At 38.2% G+C, this 27206-nt stretch overlaps 1 protein-coding gene across 2 annotated transcripts in view; it reads right to left on the bottom strand.

Moving 5' to 3' along the window:
• The window catches only part of LOC145784130 (papilin-like), a 31191-nt gene extending 7126 nt beyond the window's left edge, over positions 1-24065 (bottom strand). For both annotated transcript variants that reach the window (XM_082595886.1, XM_082595887.1), the window contains exons 1-21: positions 23972-24065; positions 21455-21515; positions 18719-18821; positions 17314-17450; positions 12683-12806; positions 11874-11954; positions 11533-11705; positions 10846-10978; positions 9847-9967; positions 9504-9602; positions 8678-8798; positions 8231-8383; positions 5431-5610; positions 5053-5221; positions 4610-4774; positions 3979-4114; positions 3189-3295; positions 2719-2907; positions 1578-2054; positions 1244-1447; positions 238-354 (exon numbers count right to left, since the gene is read on the bottom strand). In XM_082595886.1, coding sequence (XP_082452012.1) covers positions 238-354; positions 1244-1447; positions 1578-2054; positions 2719-2907; positions 3189-3295; positions 3979-4114; positions 4610-4774; positions 5053-5221; positions 5431-5610; positions 8231-8383; positions 8678-8798; positions 9504-9602; positions 9847-9967; positions 10846-10978; positions 11533-11705; positions 11874-11954; positions 12683-12806; positions 17314-17450; positions 18719-18821; positions 21455-21515; positions 23972-23997 — 3076 coding nt within the window. In that variant the 5' untranslated portion in view covers positions 23998-24065. The remainder of the gene's footprint in view (positions 1-237; positions 355-1243; positions 1448-1577; positions 2055-2718; positions 2908-3188; positions 3296-3978; positions 4115-4609; positions 4775-5052; positions 5222-5430; positions 5611-8230; positions 8384-8677; positions 8799-9503; positions 9603-9846; positions 9968-10845; positions 10979-11532; positions 11706-11873; positions 11955-12682; positions 12807-17313; positions 17451-18718; positions 18822-21454; positions 21516-23971) is intronic.
• Between the last annotated feature and the right edge of the window lie 3141 nt (positions 24066-27206).

Raw genomic sequence — 27206 nt, 5'->3', positions numbered from 1 at the left:
AATGATTATTTGTAGTCTAAAAAATTACATTCAATTGCATTGAGGCAGAATTTATACGCCAAAAAGATTCAGCACACTACTTGCGTACACAATGTGAAACCTTACCCTTTATTTTTAGGACGCAGTTCCTTAAACCAGATGTGGAGCTATTTTATTTCGCAGAGAGTGTATTGCAACTTTGATCGACACGACACCTACTGCCATCAGAAGGTTCCACGACCAACGTTGTAAACTAACCTTTGCATCCAGTTCTTTTATATCCTCGCGCAAGAGTCACACCATCAGGACAACATCCATATCTACTGACAGCACATCTTTGTGAACGTGACGTAGGTGGCTTGGACCATTCTTGGCCTGGAAAAGGTAAAATTAAACTTCATATTTTATTTGAAACATAAACTGATTTCGTACCTTTGTTTGACTGAAAATTTAACTATGGATTGGAAAAGCCTGTTTAACGGATTAATTCTGGCAGTTTCGCATAGCTTACTTGCAATTGTTGCAGGAGTTAAAAATAAAGTGCTGACACAGACCGGTCATCGAGATTGACATTTTTTTGCTTGCTGTTGAAACGTTGCGGTTGTAAGTAATCCCACCCATTATGTATCGCTGAATGGAGTGTTATTCTTACGTTGTTGCTCAACTTTACACGACAAGAGTTGAACCACCGTTGCTTGGTCTTGATGTGTTGCGTGTCTTGGTGTTTCTCCACTCAGCTATCGTAGTGGAAAGTGCATTTGACTTATACGGTTGCAGGCCACCCACACTCTACAGTCTACACGATGACACTCACAAGCAGTTGCGCCACGATAAAGTTGATTATGCAAACGCATAGTTTAATTTTGATGATAGCCTACGTTTCTATGGAGTATCAGGATCTGGCAAAACAAAAAATGGAATTCGCGAAAATTACTTTGAGAAGATGGGCAGCACAGCTAATCAGTTGGTTATTGAAGATTTGGTGAAAGGAAAGAGGTGCACGGGAAGAAAAAGACGAACTTGGAGAGATGATGTAATAGGCTACAGTGGGCTGACTTGTCAAGCATCGGAAAAGCAAAAGGAGTAGCGAAAGAAAATGGCGTGTGGTACCAATTGACGCCAACCTTTGGCTCGGAAACGGCACATGATGATGGTCATGATGTTATATGGTGTAGTGTGAAGCATAAATAAGTACCTAAGCGTAGCTTGAAACATATAAGCTTGTTACCGCGCAAGGTTATCGGTCTGTTTTCTTTCAACTCACAGTTTGGCGTAATAGAACCGTATCTTCTTGTTCCGTCGATTTCATTTCCGCTATCCGGGTCCACGCACCAACACCATGACGTAATGGCACTGTAACCGCTGATGCATTGCAACAATCGATATTTTCCGTTGCTCTCTTCACACTGAAGAGGCTGTTTTCCCTCAGCCTGAGCCCTTAGTCGTTTCAATTGGCATTCGGTCTGAACTGCGTAACATAAAATATGATCAAAAGTTGAAAATTTCTACGCAACAACATTTTAATAGACTACATCAGCATGACCAAGTTGAACGTATTCGACAGTTAACTTTTCTTTTCTCGCTTTTCATGTACTCACCGATTGAATTTGCTGTGGTGGTCCCGAGTTGTTGTTTTCTGTTCCCACACATTGATTGACACTCTGCACGAGTGATAAAGTTGTTTGAGTTTGGAGCGCAGCCTCCGAAAAGAAACCTTTTGCAACGTTTTTCTAACCAATCAAAATACCATCTACGCACGGTCCTTAAGCATCGACCTCTCGAGGGGGGTAAGGAGCATACCTGGTCTACCAACGGTCGACCGACCCAAAGCGACTCTGTACTCTTTGCTAAGACAGGAAGCAGCAAGGTCTGTGTGGAACGCAGTGTGGATGTAGAGGTTGGAATAGAGACTGTATTTGGAACAGGTTCTGCAGTCTGCAGAACAAACGTTGTTGTCGGTCTTCGGATACTTGCAGTGGGCGCTGTTGTTACTGGAGACGTGTATCCTTGTGTTGGCACGCTTGTGGTTAATGTGCCACGTGACACAGAAGACGACGATCTTGAATTACTTCCTCCTTTAAACAATGCATGCTCGTGAAAACATGCTAAGCAAAACGCACACAATAAATTTTTATTGAAAAAAGTGATAAGAACCAGAGACATAGCCAGGGGGGGAGGGGCTTTGGAGGAGGTAATCGCCTCCGTAAAATTTTATATTGCCTCTCCAAAAAATGTGTTTTAACATTATTACAACATTTTAATACCATTGCAATTCATGTTGAATGACGTTTTCTTCCCTAACATTTTCTTTCTAGCTATATTCAGTCGTCATCTCCGCCTGAAGCAGACTGCGCATCAACACTGGTCATCTGCCTCATGGCTATGGAGTCACGGTTTTGAACCAGTTCGCCCGGTGTCGCCAAATTGAGTTCGGCCCATGTCTGGATGTTGTCATACCATCGTCTTGGTAATCTGCCTTGTTTTCTTTTTGCGTTGACTTTATCTTCCATGCAAATTTTACTGACTCCATTTTTGATCTTTCGGTATGGCCAAACAGTTTTAGAATTTTTGAAATTATTGTTGCTGCAATTGGTTGTAGGTTCGTTATAATCAATAGGTCTTCTATTCTTAAGTGGTCAAGTAGCCTTTTGTTGGTCATGCTTGAAATGCTGCTCAGCATTTTTTCTAGTTACGTCACTGATAACAAGCAAAAGTTGTAGTTTCACAATCAATACTCACCTCTGCTGTCAGTGTCCTTTGTAGCGCAAACTTCCAAGCATCTCTCCATCGAAACATGATTATTCCTGTTGCCACCGCACCCACCGTACCAGAAGAAGTTACAAGTTGATGTTTCAGAATTGTAATAATATCGAGCAATCCACCGCTCACCGCATAGTTGCCCCAAGTCGGATGCCACAAAGCAAACATCTGGACAAAAAAATATTTTAATTAAAGCAAAAGCTTAGTTTCTCTGGCAATGTTATTGAATTTAGTTTCCTTTGCAATAATTTTGAATTCTTGTGTGTTGGAAGTCCTAAGCCCAAGTATCATATACGATATTATACGCCATTGCATTTGCATGTTGTGAAAGTCTCAATAATCTTGAATCTTAATAGATTTAAAAGAGATGAAGCAATGGACTGAACAAGCCTTTGGATTCAACATGTTATGTGTGGCATGCATTATACAGTACAAGCCTTACATCTCACCATACTCAGGGCAGCCGTATTGATCTGGCCCAGTGGATGTTCGTATGCCGTCTCTACAGCAACCGAATCTCGACGAATGGCAGGCACTTGGAGGGGTTGTTATTGGACTGCGAGTATAATAACATTGGTAGCTAAGCAGCATCTAAGTAAAATAGGTAACATGAGTACTGAGTAGCTGCAAGCCGATGCCTTTTAACCTCTGTTTTGGTTCCTCCATAATCAATTAAAATAATCCAGGAACAATAACATAGGATGCCATGAAGCGAACAAATTATACAGAGAATAAGCAAGTTCAGTAACGTATCTTAGTCTTGACAAGACAAAAAACATTTCATTCATTGGTGCATGGTTGGTTAGTTGGTTTGAATTTTCATCCTCGAAGTGACAAAGCCTCTGATAGGTTGCTCCAGGCAGTTTCGCATAGGCATACTTGTAGAGGCTTTTGACGCAGGGCCGGTGACCGAGATTAGTAGAGTGAAGCTTCCGCTTGTTAAAGTGCTGTTGCGGGTGAATTATTCCATCCACTATGTGCCGCTGAATGGAGAGCAGTCCTGAAAAGCGTTGCTCAAGCGCACACCTCGAGAGCCGAACCAGAGCCAATTGACCTTGAGATTTTTCATGTACAAAGTCGACCGCTTAACCAACAGGGCGGACTGCATGAACAGTAGGCTAACATATAGTTAGTTTACAGTGCACAAAACATGGCAGTAGTTTCCCTGTTAGTCTACCACATAGAACACAGATTGATAGCAACCGTTCACTCAACAATGTTACAAAATGTCCAACTCACTTCACATTTTCACATCCTGTCATCAGCCAGTCTTGAGCAGGCGTACGGTTATCAAGGCAACAACCATAAAGTGTTAAGCTGCACTCAATGTATGCAGGATTTTCAGAATCAACAATGTTTGACACTTCTTGACGTCCTGAGAGATATGCAAATATTATTTTTGGAAAAAAGGCAACACAAGAAAAAGGCAACACAAAACAAAACTATGCACAAAATGCTCGCTAATACAGTAGTAGGCTAATAGGAAAACAATTACTTCAGAGTAGTAACCGGGATAACTGCAATCTCGCTTCCTTGTTTCATTATAGGCAATATAGTTGATAGCGGAACAAGATCCCTGAGATTATGTTACTTTCATTGTTTTCGCCTTAGTTTAATGGCCAAAGTTTTCAGTTTTCCAAACACCCGGTTTCATCATGCTGCCTACCAGTTTAAATGACTTTTGTAAAACTACAAAGTGCTTTATTGCTTCGCTTTATTATACAATTAAGTCAACTAAAAAAGAAATAAAAAAAATGTATGAACAAAAAGTCGTTTATGCTAAGCAGTAGTTTATAAACTCTATATAATCGTAAGTTTAGAAGTGGCTCTTAATGGCAGCAACCATGAAAAGCATCATGTTATCTCCCACCTTGTCTTGGACAAGCTTCTACGTTGCAAGACTCTTCCTCAGCAGGTTTTGTTCTCATGTCACAAGTTAACTCGTTGAGAACCAGATCTGTGGTTTGAACAGGACATATCACGTGACGAGTGCGTCTTCCACCGCCACAAGACAAAGAACAAGATTTCCAGCTTCCTACAAGAAATAAGGTATGACGTCTTGCTCTATTCATAGCTTGGCAGCAGCATACCTCCGAAACTCAGCTTACACAGTTGTAGTTTTTAGATTTTGACATCGTCGTTATTTTGGTGTCAAAAAGGCGACTTTTTTCAGCTTTCTCATGATAACATAATAATATTGAAATATGACGACTAATCAAAACTTATGCTTTACCCAAGCGATCAATCTTTTCAAGCAAATTTACAAATGGCATTTTTATTAAAGTCGTGGTCTAATCCTTTGCAGCCACACACCAGTAAACCATTTTGCTCTACACTCCGAATTAGAACAGTTTCGAGAAGTTGCTGGTTTCTCGCCATGACCTTCGCACAAATTGTCTGGGAACGTTCTGTACGTTGCGGCTCTTATATGAGAACAAACGACCTTTCGAGTTTGCAGTCCCGTACTACAATCGGCTGAACACTAAACACACAAGAAAACAAAGATTAATAAAGTAGTCATTGTCTTCAATTTGTGATGTCCAAACTTTATGTGGACCTCATGCGTAAAAACTCTATGACAAAACCAACAACCCCTTGATGTTTATTCAATGTAGGCTGCACAGCACAACTGCACAGACAAATATTAGACATGTGGAGTATTGCACCTGCAAGTAATAAATCAGCACTTACTTCACTCCAATCTCCAGCCATCCACCTCAGAGCATCAGTACATTCTGATCTTGAGTGGCATGATCGTTGAGATGACGGACGTGGAAGATCTTGGCATATCCTGTCTCCATATTTCACCCCGTCCTCGCTCACGCAGCGAACTTGTCTCGTCTGAATCCCAGTTCCACATTTTTCTGTACACTAACAAGGAAAGATTGTTCTGCAAATTTGCATTGTTTTTGTCTATTTTGTTTTTGGGCAGATTTAACTTAGGCAGATTGGTGTAACTTCTGACCATCATTGCAAAACCAATAAATTCAATGCAATGCAAGGAATGTGGAAAGTGGGTACATGCAAGATGTGCTAATGTCAAGAGAGCCGCAACAAGATTGGCGAAGTGTTTTGTTTGTGGGAAATGCAGTAAAGGAAGGAATGAAGTGGAAAGCCATGATGATGAGTTCTGCCATGGCATCGAAACAGTGACAGACTTCTGTTATCTGGGTGATCGGATAAATGGAAGTGGTGGATGTGAAGCAGCGGTGACAACAAGGGCAAGATTGGGCTGGGCAAAGTTCAGGGAATGTGGGGAAATGTTGTATGGCAGAAAATTTTCACTAAGGATGAAAGGAAAAGTATATCGGAGCTGTGTGCGGCCTGCAATGCTATATGGTAGCGAGACATGGGTACTGAGAGAGAGTGAACTGGCAATCCTGAGAAGAACGGAAAGGTCAATGGTGAGAGCAATGTGTGGGGTGAAAACGAGAAGGGAAAAAAGGACTGAAGAATTGTTGGATATGCTAGAGATGAGAGAGACCATAGACCAACTGGCAAAGGCAAATGGAGTAAGATGGTATGGACATGTGATAAGGAGGGAGGAAGGAAGTTTTCTTAGAAAGGCACTAGATCTAAAGGTGGATGGGAAGAGGAAACGCGGTCGTCCAAGAAGAACGTGGAAACAACAAGTGAAGGATGAGTTTAAAAAAGTCGGACTGAAGGAGGAAAATGCAAGGGACAGGGTGAAATGGAGAAAAAGGATTAAGACAATTGCTGCGCGGAAACAATCGGCCACCCCCACTAGTGGGGAACAAACCGACGATGGATTATGATGAATACAGTATCACAGCAAAAATATGGTCAAATCTAAACATTTAAGAAACTGCTTAACCAGCTTCCACAAAATGATTACTGAAAAATTATGCAGCACAACGGGTCAAGTATTTGATTTGAGCTCGGTAAAATTAATTAATTGTTCAGAAAAGGACTCATAAAGCATATTACACAAGATGGACAGAAGCACAGCACAACATAGTAGATGACAAAGCAAAAACACAATACGCATAAGACGTGACAATTCAATCAAAAACTGTTAAAAGATAGGAAGCTCTGCCAACAAACAATTACCATACTGTATGATTACAAATAGTCCACCAGACTGGGATAAGTAATTTCACACTTATTCTTTCAATTTGACTCATCTAATCAAATGCCCTGACCTAAAAGTAAGGTGCTCTACACAGGATTTGGCCAAGGTCAAGGATAGAGTATTAGAGCAAGAGCTTGTGTGATGACACACGGTGAAGAAGAATTTGACTTAGAGGTTGTCTGGATGGCATCTGACACTTAGAAATATGAGAAGGCATTGCCTTTTCTGTATTTAAAGATATTTATTTTCCTAAATGGGAGCACAAGCAAAGAACGACACAAAGCACTAGCACTATAATCATGCCAAAACAACTCTGACACTACAATATGTCATTGAAAACTGTTATTCTGGCAAGCAATGAACACCAACCTCACAACCAGCAAATATTATTCCGAATAAAATCTCACTTTTATTCCAATCCTAACCCAAACGGCCTAACCCTATCCTAATAATTCCTAATCCTAATTTTATAACTACTATGGTAAATCCTATCTATCCTACTGTATTTCTTATCTCTGCTTTAATCACTGTTGCCACTCTCTTGTCATGGAAAAGTACTAGATTAGACTAGCGAGACTGGTAGCGAGACATGGGTATTGAGAGAGAGTGAACTGGCAATCCTGAGAAGAACGGAAAGGTCAATGGTGAGAGCAATGTGTGGGATGAAAACGAGAAGGGAAAAAAGGACTGAAGAATTGTTGGATATGCTAGAGATGAGAGAGACCATAGACCAACTGGCAAGGGCAAATGAAGTAAGATGGTATGGACATGTGATAAGGAGGGAGGAAGGAAGTTTTCTTAGAAAGGCACTAGATCTAAAGGTGGATGGGAAGAGGAAACGCGGTCGTCCAAGAAGAACGTGGAAACAACAAGTGAAGGATGAGTTTAAAAAAGTCGGACTGAAGAAGGAAGATGCAAGGGACAGGGTGAAATGGAGAAAAGGGATTAAAACAATTGCTGCGCGGAAACAATCGGCCACCCCCACTAGTGGGGAACAAACCGACGATGGATTATGATGATGATGATGAATAAATGCCAAACGCAGCAGCGGTTGAGAAAAGATAGAAGCGACAAAATGTTAAGTTGTGTTTGTAGGGTTTTTTAGTAGGCTATATTTTTAGTGTAGACTTATTCTTATTGAGAGACTCTGAGTCTCTAGCTACAAAAGGATAATTAACTCTACTCGAGATGATTAAGAAACTACGCAGTCTTGGCTTACATGTACAGTAGCCTACAGCAGTAGTGTTAGAAGTAGCCTAACAGGTCACAAAATTGTGCTAAAGCTTTATACTTCAACACAGCATGATTAAGTTACAAATGATAGTAGGCTATAACGTCGCACTGCCTGAACTACTGTAGGCTAATTTGCTTTTTGCTCACTGACATATTTATTCGTACCGAACTCCATGATGTGACGACCCATTCAATTCCTGTGCATGGACCGAGGTTACATTCTTGTATTGATTTTGGAGTCGAGATAGACGAGCAAGACAACTCCGAAGCACACGTCACTTGTCTCTGTTGCAAACCAGCACCGCATGTGGACGAGCACTGCAAACAAAGTTACTTGTAATGGGGGTAAAGGAGTTAATACACACCCAATTTGTCATCCAATCAAACAAGTAGGCTACAGTTTATATGGTGCGAACAATGTTCCGCATCGGTAGTTTTAGTTTTTCGCGGGTATTTTAAAGCATGCGCAACACAACGGTTTATCTGACTAAAGAGACTATTTAAAAAAGGGAACGGACAATTTAATGCTTCGAAACTTGACCACCAAATTCATCTTCATTCAAGCAGCCTTTGGCGTCAGTCACAACATAATGAATGGAAATCGTTGCTTACTTCTGTCCAATTACTGATCAGCCATCTCGGACACGGATGTTCATTGCAAATTCCGTGAGTTGGCGGACGCAACGAGTTGTCTTCATCATCACATCTTCTGTCCGGTATCAACCGAGGGAAACTACGCGGCAATGACGTATGTCATTAATAAACAGCGTAAAAAGTGAACACAAACCCTTTGTGGAGATGTGAGGATTTCATAGTCAGGCCCCGATTAAAAAAATAAAAATAGAAGACGCCATGCTTGAGTTTCACCCTACAGTAGTTTGCGATCACCAGTGGTGTAAATCCATGTTGTCTTGAGCGGGAATAAATAATATGCACCACGATGATTCCAAACTAAGGTGAAACTCAAATATGGTTTCTTCCATTTTCGTTCGATCGGTGGCTTAGTGACAAAACCTTTTCGATGTTATGCTTCTAATTCAGCAACAAAACTACAACTCAGCAAATGAGATTTACTTGCTCAGTTCGTACTTTCTTGGTCACCGCTTAATAAACTGATTTTGCTGACTTGTGACATGCCAAGCTTCCGCTTGCTCAGTTGTTACTTACTCAGTTTCATCGTTTGTCAACTTCAGCCACTTGCTGAAATGTTACTAGCTGAGCTTTTACATGTGAACTGAGCAAATGACAGTTGAACAACTGCTGATTTGTAGGAGACTCGAAGCAAAATGACACGACACATGTTTTTTGCTGGACCCCCAGAAGACACTTTGCAGTTTGCAAACATTTACGAACGAACCACTGATCTAGCTGAAAACGAGATGTCCATTATACATTGCTGTGCTTTTGATACAATAACAATAAATATGAACAACTTCACCTGGTTGAAAGCATTGGAGTTTCGGTGCAAAACACATGTCGTAACTTTATCCCTCCTCCGCAAGATGCAGAACAGTCCATCCAATCGGAGGAACGCCACCTAAAAAAGCAAACTTTCCCAATAAAAAATAAAAATTCAGCGAACATGGATTGTAAGAATATTACTTACCAGATTGCAAAAGTTTTTCCCGAAGCTAAATGCTTTTTATTTATAGATCTTTTGATGACAGGCGCAAGTTGGTTGTTGCAGGATTAATATATATTACTTCATATAAACGTATAGCATTTTCTCGTTAAATTGTTCGCTGTTGCAAATATGACGAATAATTTTCCTCCTGACAAACCTGGCACGACATGGCTCGAGATTGCACTCCTGCCTCCTCTGTGGCCGCTGAACAAGCTTGCATACATATGAAGACACTTCCACGCCATCTTTGTGACAGGTTAATTGACGACTTTGAGTTCCTATCATACGAGAAACTTTGGTGAAACGTTGAAATCAATTTTCTGTCGTTTCTTACCGAGTAGAATCTAGCATTTCGTGCACAACTTTGGTGTTGAAGGTTGGAAGCGAAAAAACGAAGACTAAAGAAAAGATGGAAAGACGTCGTAGAAAATATGAGATCAAAGAAAGAAACGGTCCTGAATCACATACAGGAACGCAAATCGAGCAAGCAACGTATTCTTTACTCTATCATGAATGGTACAAATTTACTTCAGAAATAGTTAAACCTCGTCAATCCAACCTACTTCATTTCATCAAAGAATATCAATTTGGTGAAGTTGTCCGATTACTGCGATCAAAAAAAAGAAGAATGAAATACGTGAAGAAATCCGTTTCAGTAGCAAACATAGCAGGACATTTCAGATTACAGATTTTACGACAAACATGGTACATGATATGACGGTAATAATGATAATAAACTTATCGATAAACCCAACTTGCTAGCATGTGTATTGTGTAGTCAGGCCTTGTTAGTGTGAAGATTACTATTAATCTGAATTCCATGCTATTAAACGACATAAATCGTCTAGATCAGATTTATTTCAAATCTAGATTCTTGTATTTCAATCTCAATAACCGGAGAACCTCAATAAACCGATATTAGGCTATTTGATAAAAATAAATTAGACGAATTTAAACGAGGTCTAACTGCACCTTACTTGAATGCAACGATCAATTCATTTCATTAGCAAATAAATCGGCAAGTCTTTCAATGTAAAGCTATCAAAACAGTTTCTGCAAAATATTGACAGACATCAAAGCTGTCGTTTTAACGTCTGCAGACGTTGAATCAATGTCAAAAAACGACAGAATTGCTGTCTGGGTAGCAGTCTGATACCTCCTCCACAGTCACGAGTGCATTGGCTCCATTCGCCTGCAACCCACTCAATGTTTTCATTGTTCGGGTCGTTGGTCCCAATTGGAAGGTAGAAGTTGTAACGGATTCCTCGGTTTTTCTCGTGCACTGCTAACTAGGTATAAACGGTGACATTGACACAGCGCATCAGGCAACAAAATCCGTCTGTTTTGCATCAATTGAACGTTTGTACACATGGTGTGCTGCAGTGGCGGTATAATGGCAATGTTCAGGAGTGACAACTGTTTTCTACTTGAACGAGTTTCTGACTGGAGCCCATCAGTATTCCACGATCAACTCCCGCCAAACGCGCACGGTTCCGTTTGCATGCATAATTGCATACAATTGGAGATGAAGGTTGACGTGTTTTGCTTTTTTAAGCACTTAACTCAATAATAAATGTAAAATGAAACTTAAAAAATCAGTTTCACAACAATCACAGAACTCCTTTTTCAATGTCATCTGCACACGCATTTAAGCGCATAATAAAACGCAACATAAAACATATGACGTGAGCAGACTACAAATTACTAGGTTTCAGAAGTCTTCAGCCTACTTCTACCCGGACAGCAAATCAGTCGTTTTTTACACTGAAGTAACGTCTGCAGACGGTGAATCAATGTAAAAACGACTGATATGTTGTCTGGGTACTTTTGAAAACCGACTTACGTCAACGTAAAAAATTTCCGTGGTCGGTCCATTGGCCAGTAAACTCTCTGACGCTCTCCTACGACTGAGTCGTCTACGATAATTCAAGGTTGTACCCGCTACTTGTAGTGCTAGAGAGCGATTTAAGGTCAAGTTTCCATTCAACACGAAATCTCCTCGCGAATTCCGCACAGCTGTAAATGTAACTTTGAAATCATTTCCATCTCACAAATATATCCAATCAAACAACACGAAAACTGTAGCCAGAAAACAAAACATAGAGTCTTTGTTTCTGCATACCATTGTTGGTGACAGTAACTGAAATACAACTATTAAGCAATAGCGTATGATTAGTTGGTTACCTAAGTGGTTTCGTGTAGCTTTGTGTTCATCTATTTCAATGCTAGTGGCGCCAATAGGAATGGTAACGACGCCAATGTAGCCTGAAAGCATAATCATGAATTAAGGCAAAAGTTAGCACACAATCAAATGCTGGATAATAATCTTTGTCGTATTATTAAGGCATTTAACATCATCGGCAAACAACCCGGCTAAAAAACCCTGACTATAAAAATTGATCCTTTTTACACTGGTTCAACATCTATATCGTCTACAATTGAGTTTTATGACGGGAAGAAATCCAGCATGCAAAAACAACTTGTGGTTGGCTACACATAAAAATACATCAGTGTTACATTAACATGGAAGAATTTTTTTCCAGTTACAAATGAGTATCGTTTAGCGAAAAATAAGCTTTTTAATCCAATAAGTCAAGTGAACCTTAGGCACGTTTACCAACTTTACTGAGTAATGTGGCAAGGATACGGAACACGTGCTGTCAAACGGTAAACAGTCAAGTTGTGAGAAACTTAAAGCCAAAGCTAGCTGCTTACGAACTTACCAATTGGATTAGTTTACAAAATTGTAATATAGCAAAATTCACAATGAATAAACAGCTGAATAACGACGTAAAATTGCATAAAAGATCTTCGAAGAAATAGATAGCGGTAATTTTTGTTGTGATGGTTCCCAGTCATTTCGACTAGGAATTGAACATGAATTGTCAACGACAAAGGAGCCAAGGAATTTTGTAGTAAAATAAATGGCAAACTAAAACGCCCATTTCAACACTATAATTTTCAAACCAAGAATAAAAGAAAATGGTCATTACCAGCTGGAGGGTTAGGAACATTAAAGACTCCATGAACTCGATAACAGGTCGATCCGAATCCTCCACATTCCATGCATTTATCGTTTTTAAAAGATGAACCAAGCATCTTGTCACATCCCACTTCCTGGAAAATAGATTGCTCTTTTGAGTTATAATTGTTACCAAAATATTAAGGTCACTGTCACATCATCCAACTAGAGTAGTGAAGAAAAAATTGTCAGGCTATAATTGTTGCACAAAATTATTGTGTTGATAAAATGAGCAAGTGGTAAAGTAATGATTTCCACTGGTGAAAGTATAGATTACTCTGCTGAATACTGAAAAGTTTGGGTGTTCATCAGGACAATTATCGTTTCTAGCACAATCCTTAAGCACAATCCTTTAGCACAATCCGTTTCTATTCAATCTTTAAAACATTGTGATCTATTTCTCTTGCCTTCAATCGCACTTTTTCTGTTGGTCGTCACCGCTTCGAATTTTTATGTCTATTGTTGGAAGTTTTTACGTAATTTAACGTGGAAAGTAACCGCTCACACATCATTGGCCAATTTTTAAAATATTGCGTGTTTTATTTTTTCTTGCCTTCAATCGCACTGCAGTATATAACCTGGTGAAATTTTATTTTGTATGTTATTCGCTCTGAGGATGCGCATTGTCATGGTGCGCGAAATGTCAGTGAAGCAATAAACCATCTTGTTTGTTGTTAATTTTACTTTCAATTTCATCAGATGAACGTAGCAACTAGTGCTAGAAACGATTACTCTGCTGCCAGCAAGCAGGAATCATTCAACAACGTGACTGCTGCAAAGCACTGATGGACTTAATCAACTAACAAACTGAGTGAATCTGTTGAAAATTACAGCTTTCACAAAAAAAATGCATAAACTCAATAAGTTTATACCATCAATCGTAAAAGTCGCCTATTTAGGAAACTTGATACAGCGTGCGGTAAAGATGCTCATGCGTTACCCAAGACTAATTTGAGCAGATGAAGTTATATTTTGGGTATTCAGCGTCATAAACAGGATACTATATGATTGGTAAGTAATTCAAGATACTCTAAAAAGTCTATAACATGAAGCACGTGCGTTCTTTCGTGAAGATGTGATTGAATGCAGTAAAAGACTTCACACCAAAACACAATTGCGTTTATCGCCTTTATTTTGTAATTTTACCTCTTTGGCGGCTGACTGATTGTTCCAATTTACTGGGAAATACTTAACAGCTCAAAAAAAAATTAAAGAGAGTCAATTCTGCAGATAAATAATATAGCCACTGCAGACGTTGAATCAATGTAATAAAAGGGCTGATTTGCTGACTGGCCCAACTCAAATCCAGTCTGAATGTTTAAATATAGCCGTCTAAACGTGGAAGGGGGCGCGACGCGCGACAGTCAACTACCAGATGACAGTGCGAAGACAGGATGTGTCGAAAGTCACTGACACTGCCAATCATCAGGAACCCAACAAGTCAAGGTGGCTGAGAAAAAATATTTAGGGTCTTTCGTGAGCAAAAAATATTTAGTCAGGAGCCATTCTCTTTATGCTTCTTTGCGTCATATCTACGATTTATTACGTTGGATACATGTTGTGTTATTTTGGTCTTTTTGCATTGATACGAACATCAATCAAGTTTTTTTAAACACAAGGCAAAGCAAATGAACCAAACAATTTCGCGTACGCTAGGTATTACTGGACAAGCGTTATACGAAATAACGTTTCCAAATAGCTTTTCCACACCGTAAAGGTGTCCCTTTTGTGAGGATTCTATGACATCCAACGAGTCACACTAACAATCTTGTGCTTTTTTCAATGATTCAACGTTAGGCAACAGTGAGTTACTGTCACATGAAAGTAAACGTAAAAGCATCAACTCTCATGCGGGTTTGAAAATCAAATTACAATTCGCCACGTTCGCCGGTTTGTCTGAAAGTAGTCATGCTTCTCTGAACACATTAATGATATTAGCAGTGTAAGCTACTAAGAAAATTTTTCACCGGTTGCTGCACTCTCAGCTGCACTAAATCTTTTCGACATGACCGAATCAGTGTAGGCAATTTGTTTCGTTTTTTTTTTTCCTTTTGATGAAGTGTCAATTTGTCAAGAAAATCGTTTGTCGTATCCAGGATTATGCCCGGTGGTTAAAGATTTAAGTTAATAAATGGTAAGGAAGCCAATCTTCGTGTCCACCTTCAACCACACTGAAGAGGTGTTGAATGGACAGCTAGCCCCGTTTAGTGCAGAGTCCTTCATCGCTCGGCCAAGCAGCTAACGCGTAATCAATGTTGAATGGTAACGCTTTCTGCTGTCAATGATAAATTTTTTACGCCTTTTTTTCAGCTGTTTCTTTTTTGTACATACAGTAGATACTATTCCAAAAAAGTGCGTATATTTCTACATAAAACTTTACTAAATCAAATGTAACTAGCTGTTTGAACCTGAAGCTAAACCTTTCGCAATTGAAGGTATTGCTTCTTTGTAAACATTTTAGTTGAAATACCATGACGCTATATTGAACTCAACTGTGTGGTTCCTTTCTATTAATATAAAAGACCCATTGTAGAAATGAAACTTCAACTCAAACTAACAAAAATTATTAGAGAAAGTAATGTAGCATACCAGTAAATCTCAGTAACTGTTGCTTACATGGGCCACGCCTGTAAACCTCTAACCAGCGAAAGTCTATTTTTAGTTAAAAATGTAACTATCTGCTGTGGCTCGTGCAAAACATACTGTAAATGACACATTGCTGAAGATCAAATACTTTGAGCTTGTTTTTCTTCACTAAATCTGATGCGGAATGAAAATACGAACTTGTCAAATCTTCTTTGCCTGCGTAAAAAGACAATTCCGCATTTGCTGGTAGTTTCTTCACAAAGATTGCGGTCAATGTTCGTTCAATTCTATCTTGATTGTGCAAACTAAGTAACTACGACTACGTGTCACAACTGTCATATAGTGTAAACTACTTCCTTAGAAATTGAGAAAGGAATAAAATCAAAGCATGAGCGCAGTGTCATTTACTCTTTCATGTTGATCTTGAAAAATTAATGAAGTCAAACTTTAAAAGAGTTTTTAGGATTCTTGTTAATAAAAAAGGAGAAAGAAACAATAAGGAAAGAGTAACTTTGCGAACACAGAAGTCACAGAAAAAATACTTTGGCACACAAATACCTTCAAATCAATACAATTCTGCATCGCTCGGCCATGGCTCGGCCAAGAAATAGCGTTTTTCCACCGCAAGTCAATTCAAAAATTTAGCAACACCATAAGCGTTTGTAACCTCAATTTATTAAGAAACATGTATATTTAAATTTAAAAGTACTGTAAAATGTTTCGTTTAGTTTTTTTGATATTTGATTCGATGGTAACACTCCATCGAAACGTAGCATCTTCTTCCCAAAGTTTGATTTTATAGATGGCAAATATAAACCAAGGGGCCTCGGACGAAGAAACCACTGCGTATTCTTTGGATAAATTGCGTTTTTCTTGGAAGTATCTTAATTTGGGGCATGAAAATCTCATGAGTTGCTGGCCCACATTACCCTCTCAGTGGCCCTGCTTGAAAAACAATTGACGAACAAAGAAAACGACATTGCCCTTGCAGCATATTAATGCATACCTTAGCAAAAAAGGACCAACAGCGTCGCGATAAGACCTAAATCATCAGAAACAATATCTATTACACAGCAGCATGCGGTCTTATCATTATCGGCTAAATTTCATACCATTTCAACATTATGTATCGTTATATTAATACAAAACTTGCAATTTTTTTCATAAGAGCTGATCAGTGATCATAGGGTTAAGTCGTTGTGAGCTGATATTGTTCCGAACCACCATCTCTATATTTGCGATTATCTGCTTTTAATATTCAAAGCAATGCAATGCACAAAACGATATTTAGTTTAAAAAATTTTCTAAAAATCACAGTTAATCTTTTTGATGTTAGTGCAGCTTGCGCTACATACATTTGTAGCGTGCATTAGCATCAACTGTTATCAAATTTTCTGCAGATATGTAATTGATAGAAGCAGTTTTAGACAAAAAGGCAGTTGCCAAAACCTACAAAAAAAGACAGTAGCCTGCCTTTGCGATTTGGAAAGAGAAAAATGCCCAGCGCCCATTTTCCTGTATTTACTACGAAAAGTGCCAATGATTCACATGGTGGTTTCAAAAATACATGCGGATTTGGTCAAACTCAAAACTACCCAGACAGCAAAAGACGTGACTTTTACATCTTTTACTTTTACATCTTTCACAAATCACGTCTTTTAGACATTGAATCAATGCAAAAATGATGGATTTTGCTGTCTGGGCTGGGAAGATGTACAGCATGATTTTTAAACAGCCTTATTAATATAAGTGTGCTGAATTACGCAGGTTTACTTGACCCTGCATGTTTATGAACAGTATGTTGAAATAAAACGGCAATCATAGCGCAATGAAACCTTTTGGAAGAAGTTTTCTTTTGCGTAGCACATGAGACCCAATTGACCAAACATTTAAGTGCGAAATTTTGTCTGTGGAACGACCAAGCAATAATGTTAGCAAACGTTACAAAACCGTCGATCTCAAAAACCTTGTTTTTCAAAGTAAACTTTTAAACCGAAAGGAAATGACTTAATATACCTGACACGTTCCATCCACGCAAACATCATTAGAATTCTGACTACACCTCGTTCCATCCATCACTTTGTCTGCGAACTTGGTTATGAAGCTGCCGTTTTCCGACTGACAATGCAGCTCGCACGGATTTAATGCTGGCGCTGTAAGAAAAGCTTCATGAACACGAGTAATGCATCGGAAAGCAAAAATGAAACACGTAGTCAAAATCAAAGTTCTAATTTAATACAGTAGAAATACAACGCGTTACAAAACTTCTGGTCAAGCGTCAGCCAGAATTAGGATTGCAAACTGTCTCGTATATATCAAGCTACGTCGTATTGCAGTTAACAAAAATACGCTTGTAACTTGTAAAGTTTTCTCAAACAGTATAAAGTAACAGACTTTGGAAAATTAATGGGTTTTTATTTACTGCTAAACTTACTTTTAATTGGTCAAAACAAGCCTTGTGTATAAAATAAACATATGCTTAGAAATGTGAACTCCATGTGGAGATCACAGGTCACAGAATGAGTAAAAGATAAAATCAACAAATGCTATGCATGACAACATTTATGTGTTTACTGAAGTTGTAATGCATCCCTAGCTCAAATACGAAAAGTTAAACTAGACATCAAGAGTGTTCTCGATTGCACTTGTTTGGCAAAACGTCTTGTCCAGTGGTATGCGGAACACAGTTGCTTTGCCCATGCAGGCGGCTGTGGCGAAAGGTGTTGCAAATGCTACGCATTTTTCTGGTAAATTGATACATTGTTTTGTGACGGAACGAAAACTCGCTACAGTAAAATTATCCAGCCAATAACTTTTTTCGTCACATTACTTCAACATCTGATTATGTGGAAGCACTGTAAAAACGGCGTAACTTTTGATAGCTAGGGAGCCAGCAAAATAGATTGAACACTGTTCTGCTTAATGTTGTTTTAGCTTCAAAATTATCTCCGAATAGTTGGGCGAAATATAATTTTAAAGACACGTTCTCTTCCATCGATTGTTCTCATGCAATTCTTGCAATTATATTTTACAATACTAAATTTACTGACTACCAATTTGCTGTCGCTGCTATTTTGCAAATTTTTTTCTAACTACTTATCACTGTGCATCAGGAATAAAAATCGCTGTGGCAATAGAAGGTGAACAATAACATGTACGATAAAGCTTTTTTTAAATAAACAAAATACCAACACTTTTTTTTAACACTTTTTTTGTTAAATATAATGCAATTCCATACCCAGACAAAAGACCAACCGTTTTTTACATTGCTTAAACGTTTGCAGACGTTAAATCAATGTAAAAATCGGTTGGTCTGCTGTCTGGATACGGTGTTGATTTTAGATTTAAAAACAAAACAACAACAGCAAATGTATATTGTATATGAAGTATTATATATAATCAGCTCAACCATTTCACTTACCACTGACGTAAGGCTTCCACCGATACAAGCGGCCACGGTATGATTGATTGTTGAATAAGGAACACTGGTCTCCTCGGAAGTCGGTGGAGCCTTCTGGGCAATCCTAACAAACATTATTTTGAAGTTAAAGATGGTTCTTGGGTTCCACTGTTTTGCTGTGGTTGTAAGAAAACATTTTAATTGTTGTCAACAACTTAAAACTATATTTTTATATGCATAGAGTTCATCGTTTATTTCATTCTTATTCTGTCATGCCCGCAGCCCGGCACTGCTGCCACTTTTCATCGGTAGGGTCACTAAAATACAAAAAAATTGTCCAAATTGCAAAAAAAGTAAGAAAACTGTTAATAATTTGATTTTAGACTGTCCATAGACTGCACCACCCAGTGATTAAACACAGTCCACCCGTGCGAAAACGCTTTTAAAAACTGGTTTAAAGACATCAAGCTTCAAGTGTCAAAGTGCAATTCAGAACTACCACTATCGTCAATTGATAAGGACATGAACGCTACCTAGCAGCATTTTGTAAAGTATTTTGTAACTTTGACAAACACAGCATGGTGAAATGAAATCGCCAAACATACCACGCATTGTGTTCAGCATTAATTGTTGATGTCTCACGGTGCAAAATATTTCCTGACTTGTAATGTTCTTGGTAAAATGTGGATCTATTTAAAGCTTGTAGAGCAGTAACAACAAATGCAGAAAACCCAACCACATATTAATACACAGGTAAGCCACTGAGGAGGGCGGCTGTAATGCAAAAAGTTTTTGATTGCTGGACATTCCGGTAAAGGCAAAGCTAACCATTGCGTGCAGTTCCATGGCTTATCGATGCTTGATTTGGAGGTGTAAGTTTCATTTTGTAAATAGATGAACATTTAGCAATTTAAACACTTCATTTTTTTGCACACTCACTATTAGGTCAAATTGTTGTTGACAAATGCGCCATGTTTAAAAAAAAAGATCGATACCTTGTCTTCATCACATGAACGGATTTATTATGTTTTATCTAAAGCAAAGCAGGTGGTCCTTCATAGTTACATCATGTCTGCTGATCTAAACGTCTGAAGATCTAAACTACAGGAATTAGCCTATCAGAAATTACCTTTTGACAAATAGACTTTTATCTTGACTTTGATAAACGCAAATTCAATATTGTTGTGACCACCATGATTGAGGCTTTTGATACCTTACTGTGTTTTTTTGACGTTTTTGCACTCAAGCGTAAAATGCAAACTTGTTGCAGTTTTAATTTGAAAAATGAAATTAAGCTACTGTTAGTAACTTTACGGTTTTGTTTCGAGGACGAAAATTAAAGCTATATGAAAGTATGTTTTGCCTTGGTATTACGTTTAAAAAAATTGAAAGGAGTTGATGACATTCAATGGTCCTTACAGCAATGCAGAAAATAAAAACAACATTTAGTTGTCCGGAAAATAGTGATAAATTTTCTTTAAACATGAAAACTGTCAAAGAAAGAGCATCAAATATAAAACCATAGCATGCAAGTTTTATATGATTATCAGCCACGATGATCGGACAGAAGAAAACTTTCATGCGAAACTTGTGTTTACTTCAATTTGGAGTAATATTGTTGTGAAGTTTCGCTATTGGTAGTTGCTTTCCCATAAAGAGATAAAAACTCTCCAATTTTGCTTTTTTTAGTTCAACAACAAATTTAATCGTTTCCTTTTCTGCAGGTGATCCCTTTATATGTCCAGTTTTCAATGTCAGTGCCAGAACAATTGAACCAAATAAATTAAATGTTCTCACTTTTTCTATAAAAATTGGTGTCTCCACAACGTGTAAATACAGAAAAAAGAAATATCTCTGTGGAACCAGTTTCCGACGCTTTTCCAGCCAGCAAATACCAATCCGCTAACGTTAAATCGATGTAAAATGAAACGACTTGTTGGCTGGGTTCATCAAAGAGTTCACAGGTCAGCACCCTATAACAGTCACTCCGTCCAATGAAAGATCAAAGCGACGCCAAGCAGATTAAACGAATGAAGAAAACAAACAAAAATAAAGCGGATTGCTACATGTTAGTTAGATGGACAGTTGTTAACTGACATATAATTTTCTTAAATGCGTGTGGCCCCAGTAATTGTGTCATTTCTCTTTTGCGACTTCCACCTTAGCAAACAAATTACTCATTTTCTGTGTTAATTTAACGTCGAATGAATGTAATGCGAATGTAGACGTTGAATAAATGCAAAAAAATGATTTGCTGGTTGGAAAACTACGATATCTGCCACCATGCTTGATCTATCACAATGATGTCAAATGCCAGAACAAGGCATAGCTGCGGTAAAAAATCTTGCCTTTGTTGTTCTGTCAGGCAGTTCAGTGTTTAGACATTGCAAACAAACTGGAGAAACAGTTTAACACGTGAAAAAATTTCTAAAAAATGACTGCTTCAACTCACGCAACAATGCGCTCAGAATTTAATTCAATTGAGCTTACCACCTCAAAAACGTAATAGCACCGTATTGTTGTCCCAAAAGGACAAACTTTGACCAAGTTTTTTGTTTTATCGCTCATCACAGATTTTTTCAGACCTTTTTTGCTTATTTTTAATGCATTTCTTCAAGATATTAATGAGGTCCCTTTGCAAGAAATTAAAGTCGGCCAGTATTCAACATAGGCCCACATGAACACCACGACGGTGCAGCAGTTTTTCTTCTTTGTTAAAATATGCACTAAGTCAAATGTTACAGACTACAGCCGTACCTGTACGTTGCAGGAACTATACTTGCGGTTGGGTCCGACGCAATCAGGACTCCCGTCAATTCTAAATACACGAGTTTTAAGTGAAAAGCTTGAGGAACAATAAACTACTGCATGATAAAAAAAAAGTATGGTAAAAGGCCAGGGGTAGCTAATCCAACCCCAATACTCAACAACCAATAAACCTATGAAAATAAACCACGGCCCAAGGAAATCTGAACATACTGGGGTAAGTAGTAATTAAGAAAATTATGCAAAACAATTGCAACCAGCTATAAACTAAAGGTTTTTGTCACAAGGTAAACAGATCAAAGGCCCCTGGATATATTGTTGATGCAAAATAGAAGTAATTTGAATGGTCTAGTTGTTGGATTTACTTTGCCAAAGGAGGATTCACACCCATACTGCCTTGTTAGTTCTGATGTGCATTGTGTCACCTGCAACTCAACCCGTAGTTGAGTGAGAAGGAGAAGTTGAGACGTGCAAACACTTTTTGCGAAATCAAACAAACTTGTAAACGCTCAAACATCGAAACGACTGTCGACAAAGATTTAAGGCTATAATCTATCACTTCGTTAAACACAAATCTAAAAGTTAAATAGATTGAACATTAAAGTTAAAAGGCGGGTTAGTTTTGCACAAGAACAGGGCCTTTTCAAATGAAGCATAAGCTACATGTGAGGAACAGGTGACGTTTTACAGTTCTATTGTGTTCTTTCATATCCAGTGACAGCGATCAATAACAAAAGATGCTTTAACTCGGTAGGTAATAACCAGTTTACTATCACAGGTGAAAACTTGAATTGTACAATAGCAAACGTTTTACCGAAAAACAAATTTGAAGCAGTTTCCCTTCATGAAAACCAGGGAAGAAATTTTATTGTAAAAGTTGTTTGGAAGTGGTGCAATCTATGTAGAAGCTAAAGCTAACTTTCACAAGAAACGTGAATAAATACGTTAGCGAAGTGAATAAATACAAAACCTTTCAGACAACTCACAGCCACAGAAAAGTACACAATTCTTATTCGATGCAGTAATCAGTGCACATACTTTGTCAATACCTGCCACAATGAAGGCTATAAGGCTGTCACGTCACAGATTAGGGCAAAACATGCGTATCTTAGCAAGTGACCACACATCAACACATACTCCATCAAAAATGTGATAATAATAATAATAATTCTGCTTCTTTCTTTGATACAGTAGGTACATTTTTAACTTTGAGTTGCAGTAGCCACCGAAGATAATGAGCATAGTTACTTGTTAACGACATGGCGATTGTTTTTCTGCATAACTGGCACCAAAATAAAACAGAAATTCATGTTGGAACATTCGTGAGCTGTAACAACTCAGGCAGACTAAATCATCGTTGCTTCTCAAGAAAAATAACATTATTTTTGTGCATAATCACCTTTGGTTAGCTACCTGGTGGCATGAAACTTAATCTCAGGCGGGGAATCAGTTATTTTTGCATTGGATTGTAACGTTTAAGAATGCTGAATCAACGTAAAAATAAGCTGATTAACTGGCTGGGGTTGATCAATAAGGACAGTTGACAAACAAGCTACGGGCAATTGCAAACGCATCTGGAGAAATAGAAAGTTTTCACTAAAGCAAAGAGTAGCCAAGTTGCTTAAATGCCATCATGAAAACCTAATATCCAACTTCAAGGTATGAACATCGACCAAATAACCGACTTACTGCAGCATAAGCTGCTTATAACTATTTTACAATAGCCAAACTTATTTCGAAAATATATCTCACCTAGATCAACCATGACATTAATGACAAGGTATAATTTGGAAAGATGTTAATATGGTTTCGTCTTGCATGTTTTTAAGTATCCACAATTGCTTCCGGTTTTGGTTGCAACCTTTGTTTTGAAAAATGATTTGAAGCGAAAAGGCAAGAAATTCCGATCTTTGTTTTCATCTTCACATGTCAGTGCTGTGCCAGGGCATACACATGTATGCTCCCGATGAGATTCGAACCCATATCCTTTCGATTGTCGATTAGGTTAGCCAAGCTGACGGCATAGTTGCACTAACCTCTTACTGAAAAATTGAGACTTCAAGCAATACAGTTTTTTTGTCATTTCTACCCACCCATCACAGCCATCCCAGTCAATCTAAAATTACGTTCTCAAGCCGTATTTTATGTCAAATCTAGAGTAATCGAATACGTGAATTCAAGAAGGGCCCAATTCTCACAAAGGTGTTTTGATATAAACGCGTTTTAAATATTTTGGTTATTTGCTTTTCTGGTGGAATTTCGATAATGATCATATGCTTGGGTATACTGTACTGGCAAGAAGTATTATGCCTGACAAGTTCACTCGGTGAAGATTCTGTGAAAAAAACTATGGAAAATTTGAAGCCGAATTGTTGAAGTTGGACTTAAAATTGAGTTTAGTAAAAAATTGTAAATTTGCTCTTTGGGCATGAGGCCATTTAGTGACATCTTGGCAAACAACAATACAAAGTCAAAAAAGTAAACCACATTCTTTCTACAGAAACAAACCTTGTATGCTTACAGTGCCGCAGCATATGTGTGATTCCACCTCCACAGCTCCTACTGCACGGTTTCCACTCTCCCCATTGATTCCAGCCCTTCTCAAGCGCAGGGTTTGAGCGATCGGATTCGTTTTCCAACGTCTGGAAAACGTAAATAGATGCAGTTCTGTGTGTGTAAGTATGCTGTACATGGCTTGCTACGCTTTTTTCTCAGTTGAGATGATTAATATGAACGTATTTTTAGATACAGTATGTGTAAAACATAGCCAAAAAAATTGTTTTCGTGTTGAATTTTTTCGGTAACAAGTTCGTTAAGCTTAAACCAGCACAAAACTAAGCCCAATACAAAGCCCATTAATAAGAAAATGACAAAATATCCTACATTTCTTGTGTAACTCTTCTCTCTTCAGTCAAGAGCTTTTAAAACCAACAAAACTTGGGTCAAGCATAATAATTTATCTTCACAAACTGGTTGAGTTATAATCTCAGTTTCAAGCGTACATTATTGAGGTTTCTGTTATTCTGCGTTAATGATGGCTCAGCTTAAAGATTATCTTTGCGATATCACAGAACAATTTTCAAGCTGCTAAAAACGACAAAGGGCTGTGGTGTAACCGTGTATGTGTATGTTTGCATATCATTACCGCAAACACTTGGCAAACTCAAATTTACAGTTCAACTCATCGCTTTCACTTTGTCCGTTAATAACATCAAATCGACATTTAAGTGCAGATGCTTACTGGAGTAATTGAACAAGGCGTGAAGAATTGAACTGTTGACAGTGGAACAGCATTTGGTTGATCTTAATGCAATGAAAGAGAAGTAATTTGGCCTGAGTTTAAACACGCGGTGTAAAATTTTAAAGTAATCATTGATCAAAATTTAAGGAAATTGCAATTTGAATGCCAAAACTATGGCCCATCAAGTTAATCTCACAATCACACTTAAAGATATAAAGCGAAAAATACAAAGCGCTTCTATCAAAAATTTTTAGTAGTGTTTGGTATTTTACCTCAAAAACGTTTTTGTTCCTGTTTACAAGTGAAACTTAACATGCAAGAAAGTCAAAGTCTTGATACGGCTTGTGATAAGCACTAAGCCACCAAAAAGTAAACTCAGAAGGGGCAACAAAAAAATAAAACTCCACCACTGTCCGAGTGTACAGTAGCCTACTATGGCATACAAAATTAGCTAACAGATTTTTTCAAATGTAGTGGCGGTGGATTATAGAGCGAAACTAATACACAATGCACAATTGCGATGTCAACTTCGCAGATTTGGTGGAGCTTGTCAATCGTTCAATAACAAAGATTGCAAGCAGCCAGTTTCATTGGCTGTGGAGAGGCAGTTTTTTTAACTGTTTTAATTCAAAAATAATTAAGTTAATCTAAACTAACAGACTAAGCTTGTAGCTGAGACTTTTGCTGCCTGTATTTGTTGTCAATTGTCATTGGATGAAGGGTTTCATTGTGTGAAGTGTCAGCACAGAAGCAAAACGAATAAACACCTGGTGGCTTGCCCACAACCACCCGCCTGTTCTCTGAAGCGAATACCAACTCTTGGAATTAAATTTGCCTTCCGCTGAGCAAATTGACTCACTGGACATCATAAAAAAACAAACAGCCTATTTTGCAGCTGCAATTCTTGTGATGTTTTTTGTTACATGTTTTGCAAAGGACGTGGAAATAAAGTTGCGGGAAGGAGAAATCCTTGAAGAAATGCAAGAATGCTATGGATATACCAACGGAATGTACATTTAGCGATTAAGTTTATTAAGAAAACACAATGACTGAATATTAAAATAAAGGCAGCAAAAATAAACAGGATTTCGAAACTCCACTTTTGAGTTACGTTCTCACAAATTTCATAATCTAAATCCAAGATTTAAAAGCTTTCAATATCACGTAGATAACTGAAAACGGTAAACGACGTAATCCTTCTACTAATACAGGTTGAGCGTTTGTAAAATAAAGTGTGATGGAGCAGTTGTTTTTGCGTTTATTATTATCATCAGGACAAAAGCGCATTATATTGGAATAAAAAGGCAACAACAATGAAAAAAACTTTGCTGGAAACCAAAACACCTCACCGTCACCATGCAACCGGGGCTTTTGATTTTTTTTTCGCGAACACATTCCAAGAAAATTTAGTCTATATGTCTTGTATTATTACTGTATAGGCCTATACTTCAACCCATGCAACATTTTATTCTTTTTTGTTTAAGCGTCTGGGGTTTAAACTTCATAGCCTTATCACTCCAAGCCATAAATACTTGCTCTGGCAAGTGGCAACACTGAGAGGCTTCTAGAAGAAAAAGCATATTTAGCCTTGTTCTGCTATCCAATAGTTTTTCAACTGAATAGTAAAACATTACAATATTTTTCAACAGTGTCCCAGCCAGTAGCGTAGCCAGGAATTTTGAAAGGGGGGGTTTTGACCACCCAGCGGCGGGGGGTCTGGGGAGCCTCCCCCAGAAAATTTTGAAAAATTACTTTGAATTTGATGCATTCTGAGAGCATTTTCAACAAAAATGTGGGTATGAATATTCCTGTAAAATGGTGCTGTCCGGTAGCATAGCAAAAGGATAAGCTCATGTTTTCTTCGGCAATTTTCGGAAATATAGCTAAGTCTCTATGTTTTCTTGTTGCTAATTCCTGGCTGAGATGTTTAAATGTTTGGTATTGGAAAAACTCGCTCTCTTAATGCCGTTTTGTGTAAAATTAGGCAATTTTTTTTTAGACTGAAAGCATCATTCTCAATATCGTGACGTCACACGCGTGCCAAAGGGGGGGGTTGTAACCCCCAAAACCCCCCCTTTGGCTACGCCACTGGTCCCAGCTGTAGTTCATTTTTACAGCACGTCTAGTTTTTAAATACTAATGTTTTCCATAGACACTGAATCAATCAATTGGAGTGTGTTTTTTGTCGTCATTTTTACATTCCCAGTAGGGTTCACTTGAACACAGACTAAAAAGGAGGACCTTATCGTCAGTACACAAACATGCCACGCACGAAGGTGAAATAAATTACTCAGTCCTGATAATTTATAAGATTTGACGAACAGGAAACATCAATGTACAAGTTGAAATTCATTAAAATGAAGCACAACGTTAGTGCTCACATGAGTGATCTTATATAGTTTGACATTTGCTTGAATGACGTTTCCTATGTTCGCCACCTATTGACCCTAATGTGCACCCTAAAAATGGTAGCTACTGTGCTTTTTGTGATTGCATGACAAC

The sequence above is a fragment of the Aplidium turbinatum genome, chromosome 15, assembly GCF_918807975.1.
Source record: "Aplidium turbinatum chromosome 15, kaAplTurb1.1, whole genome shotgun sequence".
In the NCBI taxonomy this organism is placed as follows: domain Eukaryota; kingdom Metazoa; phylum Chordata; class Ascidiacea; order Aplousobranchia; family Polyclinidae; genus Aplidium; species Aplidium turbinatum.
The sequence above is the reverse complement of the archived record's forward strand: the minus strand, read 5'-3'. Positions and strand labels throughout refer to the sequence as shown.